This window comes from Protopterus annectens, chromosome 10.part0 (genome assembly GCF_019279795.1).
Source record: "Protopterus annectens isolate FY-2018-M chromosome 10.part0, PAN1.0, whole genome shotgun sequence".
In the NCBI taxonomy this organism is placed as follows: Eukaryota; Metazoa; Chordata; order Ceratodontiformes; family Protopteridae; genus Protopterus; species Protopterus annectens.
This window is the reverse complement of record NC_056744.1, coordinates 370,939,897-370,954,725: the sequence shown is the minus strand read 5'-3', so window position 1 is coordinate 370,954,725 and position 14,829 is coordinate 370,939,897. Positions and strand designations below refer to the sequence as shown.

The 14,829-nt window shown below is 40.8% G+C and overlaps 1 protein-coding gene across 1 annotated transcript in view; it reads right to left on the bottom strand.

Annotated features, from left to right (window-relative positions):
• The window catches only part of LOC122813138, a 211,479-nt gene that overhangs the window by 173,654 nt on the left and 22,996 nt on the right, over nucleotides 1-14,829 (bottom strand). Inside the window, exons 4-5 of the mRNA XM_044085285.1 lie at nucleotides 9,970-10,036; nucleotides 7,362-7,548 (exon numbers count right to left, since the gene is read on the bottom strand). Coding sequence (XP_043941220.1) covers nucleotides 7,362-7,548; nucleotides 9,970-10,036 — 254 coding nt within the window. The remainder of the gene's footprint in view (nucleotides 1-7,361; nucleotides 7,549-9,969; nucleotides 10,037-14,829) is intronic.

The following is a 14,829-nucleotide window of genomic DNA, read 5'->3' as shown; positions in this document are numbered from 1 at the left end:
CCTTTTTCTATTCACATTGTTTCTCTAAACTTGTGTTTTATCTGAGCTTCCTTTAAAGGCCTGCACCATGCTTTGAAATGCTTTGAAATATAGACTACATCAAAAGAGATATAGAGGAGCTCTTGGATCTTGTAGCCCACGCAGGTATGACCCTAGTTCTGAGTAGCATCCTACTGTCACCCAGAATTATATCACAGTACAAGCAGAAAATGATTGACTTCAACAATTGGCTAAGTTTCTGGTGTCATTCTAAGGGGATCCAGTATCTGTCTGCCTGGAATGACATGATCAACAGACCTCGATGCTTTGCCAGAGATGGTTTGCACCTGTCACCCTAGGATTCCAGATACTGGCCAAGGCTATTGCAACCCATATAGTGCCTTTTTAGGCAATATCCTGAAGACAAAATTACCACCATAACAGCTACAAGCAAAAGAAATCTGAAGGTTATGCTATTCAATGCTAGAAGTCTAAATCTCAAAATGCACTCGCTCGAAGCACACCTTAAATTGGAGAACATTGATATCTGTCAAGTGACCGAGACCTGTTTCAAGGCTCCGGAGAGCACCCCAGCACTACCAGGCTATAATTCATACCACACCTTTCGGCCCCTAAACCTGGACCGAAGCACTAAAGGTGGTGGTGTCTCCATATTCATAAAGGATATGCACACCTCCATACTAGTAGCCCAACATAACACATCAGAGATACTTCAGGTACAACTAACACTGGGTAAAACTGCAATCCAAGTTGCTGCCTCTTATAGATCCCCCACCATGTCCCAAGACTTCCACTCCACATTCCTAAACACACTGGAAAATATTAGGGTACAACCCAATACTCTTATACTGGGAGACTTTAACTACCCCTCCATTAACTGGGAAAATTACTCATGTAGCAACACATTTGCTCAACGTTTTCTGGAATTCATTAATTCCAGCACCTTGGACCAACTCATTCTTACCCCCACCAGGGGTAGAAATATCCTTGACCTGGTCATTACTACCATGGGCGACCGTTGCTCTACACCAGTAATCAACTCCTCTTTGGACAGATCTGACCACAAGCTAATCACCATGGATATCCACATCCCACCCCCCCAGAGGAAACCACTGTAAAAAAACTTCTTCAAAACCAATTTTGGACTTCTAAAAACAGAGGTGGCTAACTTCACGACACCGATGCAAATGGAAAATAGGTGCATGACTGAATCATACACCAATGCACTGTATGAGCACATACGCAAGTGCATGGAATGGGCCATACCAAACAGAACCAAGATGCTCTCCTCCAAAAAAAGGAAGCCAATCTGGTGGTCCCCCACCATAAACAGTCTACAACAGAAGGAAAAAACTGATGCAGAAAAGGGTGAAGTCCCAAGACTGGAAAAACTCCCTTGTCAGCCTCAGCAAAAAACTGAGATCCATCATCAAATCCTCTAAAGCTAGCTACGAAAACAAAATGGTTGCAGATTCTAAAGACAACCACAAGGCATTCTAGTTATGTCAAGAATCTACATGGCAATACTCAGACCTGCTCTGAGTTACAGCACAATGGCAATACATATACAGAACCAACTGATATTGCCAACATATTGGCCGACAGGTGCAGTGCAGTGCAAACTTTACTCCCCTTTCACTCCCTAAAGGGCCTATCACAATACCTGAGGAATGCCAAGTCCCTATTATCACAGCTACACAGGTAAAAACTGCACTATCCAAAGCCAAGAATACAGCTTCCATGGGACCTGATAATATCCCCGGCTGTGTTCTACATGACTTACAAAGTGAACTGGCACCACACCTGAGTACCCTGTTCAATCATAGATTCATTGGTTCATAGGTAGGTACTAGGCTATTGACCCTAGGGCCTATGTAAGCCTAGCCAAAAAGGTACCCTGGCTTTTGCCACCCAATAAAATTATTTTCCTGTGCCCCTGTCGAGCAGAGTCACAGAGGTGATCCTCGGGGTGAATTTCCTATTTCCCATCCAATCATCAAGATTTTTCTTGAAGAGTGCTAATAAGGAATAAGGAACTTTGTTTGCTATAGATAGATAGTTTGTTTCAGGGTATGGGAAGTCTCTGGGACAGAAATCTATCCCTCCAGCATGTTCTGTTTATTGTGGTGACAAGGTTTCAGTCCCTAGAGCATGTAGCTCAGAGAGATTTGGGATTTCTTTAAATGGAGCATGTCCAACAGCTCTGGGTTTGACATAGCTTTGTATGTTAGACAGAGCGCCTCTGAGTAGGCGATATGCAATGCAGTAAAGCTGTTTTTTGAGATGGTCTGCGTACGGCATCTGTTTGAGGCCGGTAATCCTCTTTGTGAGGTATTTCTGCAGTCTTTCCAGTTGTTGTAGATGTCTTGTGAGGTACATACCAAAAGAGGCGTTGTACTCTATAATGGGTCTAATGAGTGACGAATAGAGGGGAACAATGACCTCTTTTTTCCTGGCTGAGAAAACTTTTGTGATGAGGTGCGCCACATAGAAGGATTTCCTGACTACTGTGGCATTGTGATTATCAGAGGAGAGACTACTGTCCACACAGCCTCATTTCAGGCTTTGTTCGTACCAAATGGTATACTGCTATGGTCATCCCATTCTACAAAGGGTGAGCGACTACAGACCCTGGGAACTACCGCCCTATTAGCCTGACAAGTCTGATATGTAAGGCTATGGAACGCATCATCATGGATATTATAAATAAGGACATAGGGACTGTCCAAACTCTGGACCCCACACAGTTTGGGTTTGTTTAAGGTAGATTATGCCTGCTCAACCTGATAGAGTTTTTTGAGTCTGTCATCAGAGCTGTGAATGAGGGCAAGGTAGTTCACACAGCCTACCTAGATCTTTCCAAGGCCTTTGACACCATCCCTCACTCAGGAGTCATAGATACACTCACTAAACTAGGCATAAACCCCTATGTATTAAGATGGGTTGCCAATTGGCTCACTGATAGAACCCACACTGTGAAAGTAGTGGACTCCAAATCTAACTACTGACCAGTTATAAGTGGTGTCCCACAGGGATCGATCCTAGGTCCTCTCCTGTTTGGCATCTACTTCTCAGAAGTTCAAGCCAACATAAAGGGACTCTGGCTGACCAAGTTCACAGATGATTGCAAACTGGGAGCCATTATTGATTCTACATCTGATGTAGACATTTTACAAAAAGGCATCACTGACACCAATGACTGGTGCTGTAAGCTCAATGCCAAAAGGTGCATTGTCATTCCCTTTGGGAAAAATTTGGTGCCCATGAACTACCACACAGGCGGTAGTCCACTAAATATCAAAGGTGTGATAAGAGACCTGGGACACAGGTTGACAGCAACCTCTCCTTTGATAACCACATTGCCACTGTAGTCAGAAAGTCCTTCTATGTGGCACATCTCATTACAAAAGGTTTCTCATCCAGGAAGAAAGAGGTCATAATCCTTCTCTGCTCATCCCTCATTAGACATATTATAGAATACAATGGCTCATTTGGTATGTACCTCACTAGACACCTACAACAACTGGAAAGGCCACACAAATACCTCACTAAGTGGATCTTAGGCCTTAGACACATGCCCTATATGGACAGACAAAAAAAACTCCAGCTATACTCTGTCTCTTATCGCCTACTTAGAGGCGATCTCTGCTTAACCTACAAAGCCATGTCTGACCCAGAGCTGCTAGATATGTTACACCTAAAGAGATCCCAATCCCACTGTGCCACATGATCCAGGGACCTAAACCTCATTATCACAATTAACAGAACATGCTGGAAGGACAGGTTCCTAACCTAGAGACTTCCCATACTCTGGAACAAACTTCCCATTCATGTCAAGCAGAGCACTTCACTGGCCCTCTTTAAGAGAGATCTTAACAAGTGGATGGGCAATAGGAAGTTCACCCCAGGGATTACTTCAGTAGCCTTACTTGATAGGGGCACTAACTTTGGGTGGCATGATGCCAGGCAATCTTCTTGGGCTAGGCTTATATAGGCTTCAGGACCATTAGCCTAGTACACACCTATGAACCTACAACTTGTACAATTCAATTGAAAAACAAACAAATCTGTTAGGGGAAAAATAAAAAAATGTACAATAAACTGGTTGCATTAAGTGTGCACACCCTTAAACTAATACTTTGTTGAAGCACCTTTTGATTTAATTACAGCATTCAGTCTTCTTGGGTACACACCTGCCATCAATTAAAGAGACTCTGATTAATCCCAAATAAAGTTTAGCTGTCCTAGTAGGATTTTCCTGACATTTACTCAGTTACCTGTTACAGCAAAAGCCATGGTTTGCAGAGAGCTTGCAAAGCATCAAAGGGATCTCATTGTTGAAAGGTAACAGTCAGGAGAAGGGTACAAAAAAATTTCCACAGCATTGGATATACCATGGAATGCAGTGAAGACAGTCATCAAAAAGTGGAGAAAATATGGGACAACAGTGACGTTGCAAAGAACTGGACATCCCTCTAAAATTGATGAAAAGAAAGATGGAAACTTGTCTGGGAGGTTTACAAGAGACCTACAGCAACACTGAAGGAGCTGCAGAAATTGCTGGCAAGGTATGTTTGGTACAAAAACAACACTTTGCATCACCAAAAGAACACTATCTGCAAGGTGAAGCATGCTGGTGGCAGTATCATGCTTTGGGGCTGCTTTTCTTCAGCTGGAACTAGGGCTTTAGTCAAGGTGGAGAGAATTATGAACAGTTCCAAATACCAGTCACTTTTGGCCTAAAACCTTCAGGCATCTGCTAGAATGCTGAAGATGAAAAGGAATTTCACCTTTCAACATGACAATGACCCAAAGCATGCATCCAAATCAACAAAAGAATGGCTTAACCAGAAGAAAATTAAAGTATTGGAATGGCCCAGCCAGAGCCCAGACCTAAATCCAATAGAAAATCTGTGGGGTGACCTGAAGAGGGCTGTGCACAAGATATTCCCTCACAATCTGACAGATTTGGAGTACTTTTGCAAGGAAGAGTGGGCAAATATTGCCTAGTCAAGATGTGCCATGCTGATAGACTCCTACCCAAGAAGACTGAATGCTGTAATTAAATCAAAAGGTGCTTCAACAAAGTATTCGTTTAAGGGTGTGCACACTTATGCAACCAGCTTATTGTAAGTTTTTTATTTTTCATATTTTTCCCCTAAAAGATTTGCTTGTTTTTGAGTTGAATTGTAAAGGTTATAGGTGACATTAAAGGTGGGAAAAGTTTTGAAATTATTTACTGTGGTCTCATTGTTTTATATCACAAAAACCTGGCATTTTAACAGGAGTGTGTATACTTTTTAAACCCAGTGTGTGTGCGTGTGTGTGTGTATGTGTGTGTGTGAGATAAACATATATATATATATATATATATATATATATATATATATATATATATATATTTACACACACACACACACACACACACACACACACACACACACACACACACACACACACGCACACACACACATAATATATATATATATATATATATATATATATATATACATACAGATGCAAATTGCATTCTAGAAAAATGTTTTTCACCTTTGCTGTACTGCTAACAACGAGGCAATGCTAAAATTACTGCAAACAAAACATTTCACTGGGTATAGCAATGTTTATGACATATCTTGTGAGAAGGTGGACAGTTCTGACAGGTTAGTCAGAGAAAGCGCTAGATGGAGAAAAAGGAAGACAGGGCTCTAGGAAGGAAGGAAGGGAGAAATCTGCCAGGAACTAGAGAAAGGAAGGAATCAAGGATGGTAGTAAGGAAGAAAGAGATCTGCTAGGAACTAGAGAAAGGAAGGAATCAAGGATGGTAGTAAGGAAGGAAGAGATCTGCCAGGAACTAGAGAAATGAAGGAATCAAGGACGGTAGTAAGGAAGGAAGAGATCTGCTAGGAACTAGAAAATGAAGGAATCAAGGACGGTAGTAAGGAAGGAAGAGATCTGCCAGGAACTAGAGTAAGGAAGCAATCAAGGATGGTAGTAAGGAAGGAAGAGATCTGCCAGGAACTAGAGAAAGGAAGGAATCAAGGACGGTAGTAAGGAAGGAAGAGGTCTGCCAGGAACTAGAGAAAGGAAGAGATCTGCCAGGAACTAGAGAAAGGAAGGAATCAAGGATGGTAGTAAGGAAGGAAGAGATCTGCCAGGAACTAGAGAAAGGAAGGAATCAAGGATGGTAGTAAGGAAGGAAGAGATCTGCCAGGAACTAGAGAAAGGAAGGAATCAAGGACAGTAGTAAGGAAGGAAGAGATCTGCCAGGAACTAGAGAAAGGAAGGCATCAAGGACGGTAGTAAGGAAGGAAGAGATCTGCCAGGAACTAGAGAAAGGAAGGAATCAAGGACGGTAGTAAGGAAGGAAGAGATCTGCCAGGAACTAGAGAAAGGAAGAGATCTGCCAGGAACTAGAGAAAGGAAGGAATCAAGGATGGTAGTAAGGAAGGAAGAGATCTGCTAGGAACTAGAGAAAGGAAGGAATCAAGGATGGTAGTAAGGAAGGAAGAGATCTGCCAGGAACTAGAGAAATGAAGGAATCAAGGATGGTAGTAAGGAAGGAAGAGATCTGCTAGGAACTAGAGAAAGGAAGGAATCAAGGACGGTAGTAAGGAAGGAAGAGATCTGCCAGGAACTAGAGAAAGGAAGGAATCAAGGATGGTAGTAAGGAAGGAAGAGATCTGCCAGGAACTAGAGAAAGGAAGGAATCAAGGACAGTAGTAAGGAAGGAAGAGATCTGCCAGGAACTAGAGAAAGGAAGGAATCAAGGATGGTAGTAAGGAAGGAAGAGATCTGCCAGGAACTAGAGAAAGGAAGGAATCAAGGATGGTAGTAAGGAAGGAAGAGATCTGCCAGGAACTAGAGAAAGGAAGGAATCAAGGATGGTAGTAAGGAAGGAAGAGATCTGCCAGGAACTAGAGAAAGGAAGGAATCAAGGACGGTAGTAAGGAAGGAAGAGATCTGCCAGGAACTAGAGAAAGGAAGGAATCAAGGACAGTAGTAAGGAAGGAAGAGATCTGCCAGGAACTAGAGAAAGGAAGGAATCAAGGACGGTAGTAAGGAAGGAAGAGATCTGCCAGGAACTAGAGAAAGGAAGGAATCAAGGACGGTAGTAAGGAAGGAAGAGATCTGCCAGGAACTAGAGAAAGGAAGGAATCAAGGACGGTAGTAAGGAAGGAAGAGATCTGCCAGGAACTAGAGGGCTTTTGACTTACTTTTCACAATGAAACGGTAATGGAGGGACATGACTGACCATTAATTATGACAACCTTTTAATGTTTTACGTGTGTTTACAGCTTTTAGTTTCAGGAACATTAGCTGTGAAATGTTCAACAGTCAGATAAGAACTGAGACTGTACCTGCAACCTCAGCTAGAGTCTGTATAAGCACAAATGATCCAGACCAGGACCCATAATTGCTTGTAGTTATTCCATTTTGGGTGGATCCCACATAGCTGTTTTGTCCTGGTCTTTTCTCCACTGTTAACAACCCACCAGAACTGGGGATTTTTCTGTCATGTATGCCAGCCCGACAAATCGAGGAGTCCTAGAAAAATTTGAAATTTTCGAACTGTAGTGTTAATAAGTAAAACAAAGCCCTGATTCATTAGTACTGTCTGCATTTACTGTTCATACTTCCTTAGATTCTTACACTACATTCCTGAAATAAATGAATAATAGAGTCTATCTAAGCAATTATAAATTGTGGGGGGGGGGTATTAACACTCTTTGCAACAGTAATACTTAGTGATAATTTACTGAGCTATGAATTAACGATTTGCTGTAGCCCATAACACACTGCCTCTACAGTGTGACAATGATAATCTGTAAATACATTGTGTGAACAACAAAAGGAAAATCACTTCACCTGTATGAAGCTCCTGTGTGTTATCCTGGAAGCATTGCAACCATAAGTGGCCCAAGTACAATTTATAAAAAAGGCTGCTCGATTGAAATAGCAAGGTCCAGAGTGACAAAATCTGCCTAATTCATGCTTTATACTAGTGCAGTTATAGTTTAATTACTGAATATAAAACTGGAGGAGTTAGTTTTCTGTATTAGTCACCTCATTGGGAAGACCAGTTTCAGCTTCACTATCCCATAGTAGGGGTAACACCTGTACCTCTTTGTGAGGGACAGTCCCTCTTCAGGCAGTTGTGTCCTGCAGGAAAAAATGGCAAATGTCTTGAGATTTTAGGACAAAAATATTGCCTAAGTTTTTTGTAATAGTTGCATAATTCAGTTATTTTGAATTTAAAACACCTAAATGCTATAAGAAATATTGTAAGCAATTTAAATACTAGATGAATAAGCTTTCATTTTGGAAAAGAAGTGAAGTTCTGTCATATGCACTGGCCATGTGTATGTTTTGTACTGCAAAATTTCACATTTATACAAAAAATGTCCGACTTTGGACATTTGAAAAGGTGCAACCCTATCCCATAGGAAGACATTACCAAATTGTTACTTCCTGTCGTGACAATGATCTAAATTTTCTTCACTTACATTTTTGTATTTGTAGCCCCTCTAACTGATGTTTGCTCAGACCCGTTCTGTTTCTACAAGTGAGTGAAGCAGGTGACTTTCCAGAGACACTGTACTCTGAAGATGGCCGCTTCATTTTAACCTGCTGAGTCCAGGCTCACAGTCACACTACTGATACAGTATGAGTAGAAAACAAGATTATGGAGTAAGTGCTTTGACGTGGTTAGCCCACCCTTTATTTATACAGGCCCTGTAGGTAGCACTCCTGGTAGCCAGCAGGGGCCAAACAGCACACATTCAGTGCACCAATGCTCCATTGTTGACTCCTCCCTCTCCTGCTAACCATCTGTCACCCCTGCCTATGTGAATGGTCTCTGTATCATACCATCAGTGCTAGTTCAGTCTTACTATATTCTTTTTTGAAGAGAAAGACCTTTCTCTTGTGCTTTAAATGATGTAACAAATGAACTGGCCAGACTGAATAAATAAAGACTGGTGGCTAGTTCACCTATGAAGGAAGTGTTTGATTTTAAATGTAAAATGAATGCTGCAGACATTTACTTCTCCCTCTTCTGACCCCAGTCTGATTTTAAGACCCTTGAAGGCTGTGGCCGAGACGTCAGAGAGTTTTAATAAACTACTATTTGGTGGATCCTTTTGTTGGTTGTTTCTCTGATTTTAAGACCCTGCCTTACTGAGAAGTACCAGCTGTTCAAGCTTTGTGTCTGCATGATGCAAGACTTTAAAGCAGAGTATTTAGTGAAATCCTGTACTTTGGCAGCCTACCAGCAATCCTTTCTGAAGTGTTGTTACCCTGCAGTATGCAAAATGCTAGTTAGTAAGTGATTATCCAAATGGCAACTGTACCATGTTCACAAAGTACATAGTCCAGTAATAATTTTCATTTCATAAGCCTAGACAAATGGTATCTCTTTTCAGGGGTGATATAGGCCTAAGTAAACTGACTTTCTGACAGCCACACAATAATTATACACTTGGAATATGAAAGAATCAAACCTACAGCTGCGGGATGCAGTTCATTAGTAGCCCATGACTTTAATGCTCTCTGCTCTGCTGCCAGATATATACTATTTAACACACTCCTGCAAAGAAGCAGGAAATAGTTACAATGTTGATCATGGAAGAAAAACTTCTTGAAGGAAAATAAAACATGTAAAAGTAAAAAATACTTTGAGATTATTTTGCCTCCAACAGTTGACTATATAATGAAGCAAGATGACTGACAGCAAGGACTGTATAGATAGTTTGAGGTCCTTTACTTGATAAACATATTCTGTCTTAGGGTTGATACCTGTCCCGCTAAGGTCTGATACCTGTCCTTCTAATGCTGTACCTAAAGCTAACTTGTCACCACAGCAGCCTCTGAATACAATATGGCTGCAAATGATGTGGCTAGCATATTATATTACATCTTGGTATAAATTTAAAAAAAAAAAATTATTAGAAGAATAAAAATCCTCACATCTGTGTAGATGCTCGTTCCCCAGACAGAGTCGCTTTGTTTATTACAGTCAGCAGGACAACGTACTCTGTAATGGAAAGATACTGAAGTCATTTTCCTGTTGGAAAGTTACATTCATCACCATCATATGACTGTAAAGTTTTGTTAACAGCAGAAGTCATCATTAACAACAAAAGTCCCGACTGTCCAATAATGTCAGTTAATAGTTTCTTGGTAGCATTAACCCATAATGAGTTAAAGACTGACATGTTTATGTTGTACATCTGTCACTTTTTTCTATTACTTATGTGTATTTTTAGTATGGAATTTCCCAGTCGGGTGTTAGATCTCCCCAGTGGTGCATTCCAGGCACAGACTTTCAGATAGAAACAGACATCGTTGGATGGAATTTTAGCTGATTTTTATCATTTGTTTCACTTTTATCTGCTTATTTTTACTGTGATAGCAGCTGTTTGCCTGGTGTTTTTTCTAAAGGCTTCAGGAGAACTGAACAGATTAAAACCAGGTCTTGCCAAAAAACAAGCCACTCTGGTGGACCCCTAGTATAAACAGGCTATACTACAAGATAAAAAACTAATGACCAAGAACAAAAGGGAATCGGCTCAGCAGAAGAAGCCCCTCTCTAGGTTAAACAAACAAATTAGAGATCTTGTCAAGTCCTCCAACTCTAATTAAAAAGCAGAAATAGCCTCCCTAGCTAAGGATAATCACAAGGCATTCTTTAACTACATCTGAAATCTTAAAGGGAATACCCAGCTATGTGCTGAACTTGTTGGGGATGGCACCACCCATATCAACTGGAGGTAACAGCCAACCTGCTAGCTGACAGATTTAGAGCAAACTTCACCCCCTGTCCCCTCCGGTCATCCCTCAAAGTATACCTGCCACCATTCCTCAGCCTATTATCTCAAGACAGCAGATCATCTTGGTGCTCTCCATGGCCAAAAACACAGCATTAATGGGGCAACATCCCAGGTTGCCTTTTAAACAAGTGAAAACATGACCTAGCAGACAAACTTAGGTGCCTGTTTAACAACAGCCTACAAACTGGCTATGTTCTGGCAGAATGGAGGACAGCAACAGTAATCCCTCTACACAAAGGGGAAGTGTCAACCAACTCCGGGAATTATAGGCCCATAAGCTTGACTAGCCTCATCTGCAAGGCCATGGAAAGAATCTTTAGGGACCTTATTAACAAGGAGATAGGTAAACTGCAAACTCTGAGTCCAAGCCAGTTCAGATTTGTTAAAGGTAGATCATGCCTGTTAAACATGGTTGACTTCTTTGACAAAGTCAACAAGGCCCTGAATGATGGAAAAACAGTGCATACCACCTATCATGATATAGCCAAGGCATTTGAAACAATTCCCCACTCCGTTATTATAGAGAAACTCTTCCAGTTGGGAATTAATCCCTACACTACCAGATGGGTAGCCAACTGGCTCACTGACAGGACACATACTGTCAAAGTGGGTGACTTCACGTCTAGCAAAAGACGAGTCACCAGTGGTGTACCACAGGGTTCTGTGCTGGACCCCTTACTGTTCAGAATTTATATCATAGAAGTCCAGGCAAATTTGTATGGCCTTTGGCTGACCAAGTTCATTGACAACTGCAAATTGAGAGCAATAATTGAGTCCTCCAGAGTTGTTAATATACTGCAGACAGGGTTAATGCAGACAAATGATTGGTGCCAAAGCCACAGATTAAAGCTAAATGAAAAAATAAAAAATGCATTATTATTCCCTTTGGGAACACTGACATCCCTACTAATTACATTATAGACAGCACCCCCTAAGTGTAGACTCAGTGGTACATGATCTGGGTACTCAGGTTGATAGTAACCTGGACTTTGACCATCACGTATCCACAGTAGTAAGGAAATTCTTCTATGTGGCACCTTCTGTGTGGCACATCTTAAAAGTAAAGGCATCATATCTAGATCAAAGTATGTTATTATTCCATTGTACTCAGCTCTCATCAGGCCAGTAACTGAGTACAATGCTCCCTTTTGCATGTACCTCACCACATTCATAACTCAAACTGCTCAAGGGTCACCCGCTCCAGGGATCTTAATCTAGCTTCTGACATGAACAGATTTCACTGGAGAGATAAATACATCTCCCGGAGACTACCACTTCTCTGGAACAAGCATGCAATTCACATGAAATAGAGCACCTCCATGACCCTCTTCAAATGCAGCTTGGATCAATGAATGGGTGACTGCAAATTCACTCCTGGGGTGGTGCCCATATGTCTGTTTATGTTATTGTCACCAGCTTTTAATGTCTACTACAGATTAAGTCTGTGTAACTGATATTTTTGTTCCTGTTTTCCCATATGTTAACATAGTGATTCTCCAGTCAAACATGTAAGCAATAAAACTACTCCAGGTGAAGTCAAGGGATAATGCTGCTATTAAACAAATAAAAAAACAGAAGCTCAACATCCAAACAAATATAATAGCAGCAGAGTAATAGGAGCAAAATAATGTGGCAAAGGTTTCGACCTAATAAACTCTTTGTCCATGCTTCATGCTAAAATCAAATCCTCTCCATATTTAAATAAAATACCAGCCAATCAGAAAAAAAATGAGTCAATCACATGACTTACGGGATGAGCAATCAATCACATTTAAGTATATAGCTCCATACCATTATAAATATAAGTAGCAGCCCAGAATTGAAATTGCTTTGCCACATTATTTTGCTGCTATTAAACTTGTTTGCAGGTTGAAATTCTGGCTTTTTATTTTTTTGTATCTTATCTGCTTTTGAAGTTCTTCAGCAACTAGGAGAAATCTTCTTGTTTGATAATGCTGCTATGCAATAATTTCAGGTCAAAACATTAGGAAATGTCCATTAAATACATCCACTCTAATTTGGTTCCTTTTGAAGCCTTGGCCTGCATGGTGGCCTCAGCCATGTTGGTATGTTCAGCACTTGTACATGTGACCCCATCCCAGTTCTCTGTGATATATGCCCTCAAGACAGCCCTGACTTGCGGTAAATGCTATGACTTCCCACAGAAGTATGCCTGACTCACTACTTCACAAACTGAGCAATACAATCTAGTTCACCATAAGCAGCTTTCTTCAAGGGGTCTGTCTGCTTATCAGTTGTAACTAAAAAGGACCCAAAAAATAAGTTGGAAAGGTACCACGGTTATCCACCTTGGGTGATATGCCCCCAAATCTTGGCCTCAACAGTGGTTATGATGACAACTTTAAACTTGCATCTTCTTCTGATTTGGACTGAATCTGGACAAATGTCCATATGTTCCTTCATCTGAGTGTACAAATCATAAAAACAACCACTGAATTACAATAACTATTTCCATATGTAAAGTTGACATCTGTGCAATGTCACACCCCTGATTAAAATCCAAGTTAAAATCTTATGTTTTATTATTATAAGGCTGACTTGTATCCAGATTACACAACTCAGATGACTGATAAAAAGGACTGGGGAGGGGTACTGTTCCACAATGGAAACACATTATAACCCTTAGCACAGGTCTGCCAACACATTAAAACCCTTAGCACTGGTGTGCCAATGCATTAAAACCCTTAGCACTGGTGTGCCAATGCATTAAAACCCTTACCACTGGTGTACCAACTACTAATAGTCTACGAGATGAAAAGCTTCTTTTTATTCATGCTGTTGGAATGTTTATGTCTACTGTTAGTGGGATTCACACATGTTCCAGGGTATGGCACAAAAGTTCACTTAGTGACACACATTACTAGTGGCAAAGGAGACTGTACTAAACAGCCAGGCTAACTAACTAGAAAGTTTCTACCTTTATCCTCATCTGCAAATAAATAATACTGATGTGTCTGTTCAAACAGTACTAGTAAAGACATGAGAAATACCTCACTGTCTCTTTATGCATTCTCTGGTGCTCTGTACAACCCAGGAAGATTCCAGCCCATAACACACTGCAAAAAACACATCATACCTAACCATAGTGAAGCAACATACAAGTATGCTGCTGTCCTCCTCCCCATGATACACTGCAAAAAACACCCTGCCTTATTTTACCCATAATGCCCTGCAAAAGCTTATACTAGGCCCTCGGCCAAGTGAGACTGCAGCCCTCTCTTCTACATATTTCTTGGCCTGCTCCTAAGAAAACAGGACCTTTTGCTGGACATCATGTCTGCACATAACTAGGCAAGTTTGTTGAACATCACTTAAACTCTAAACTCCATACACAAAAAATATGTTTGAATTCCTTTTAAGTCCATGATTCTTTGGGATACTCATGGAAGAATATTGTCAATAATTTTCTCTCTTTTCTGCCTTTGCATGAGTATTTAAACCTGTCTTGGGTTTCTCTACTCCCTTGACGAGCTGATAAACTGAAGTCTGATTAGCAGAATAGAAACAGAAGAAAGGAAATAAATAAATGTACGGAACAGACTCCCTGTCCACATAAAACAAAGTTCATCCCTGTCCATTTTCTAGCACAACTTAGATCCATGGGTGGGAAATAGACAATTTACCCCTGGACTACCCGATCCATGGATGGGAAATAGACAATGTACCCCTGGACTACCCCCTTTACTACTAATGGATATATGCAGCTCCTATATGCATTATCCCATACATGGGGTCCCCTCAAATTATCTATGGTATAGATTATTATTCTCATTGGGGGTAATATATAATTATTGACTATGAGATGAGTATGGTCATTCTATAGCCAAATGGGATAAGTTATTTCCAACCCAAAAAGGGAAATTTACTAGGTATGAAATGACCTGCAAGGGCAGCTAACCTAGTATTTACCTAAGAACTTATGAATCTATGAAATGACTTAAATCAATTAGTGGATTTTTCTGCTTCTCTTATCAAC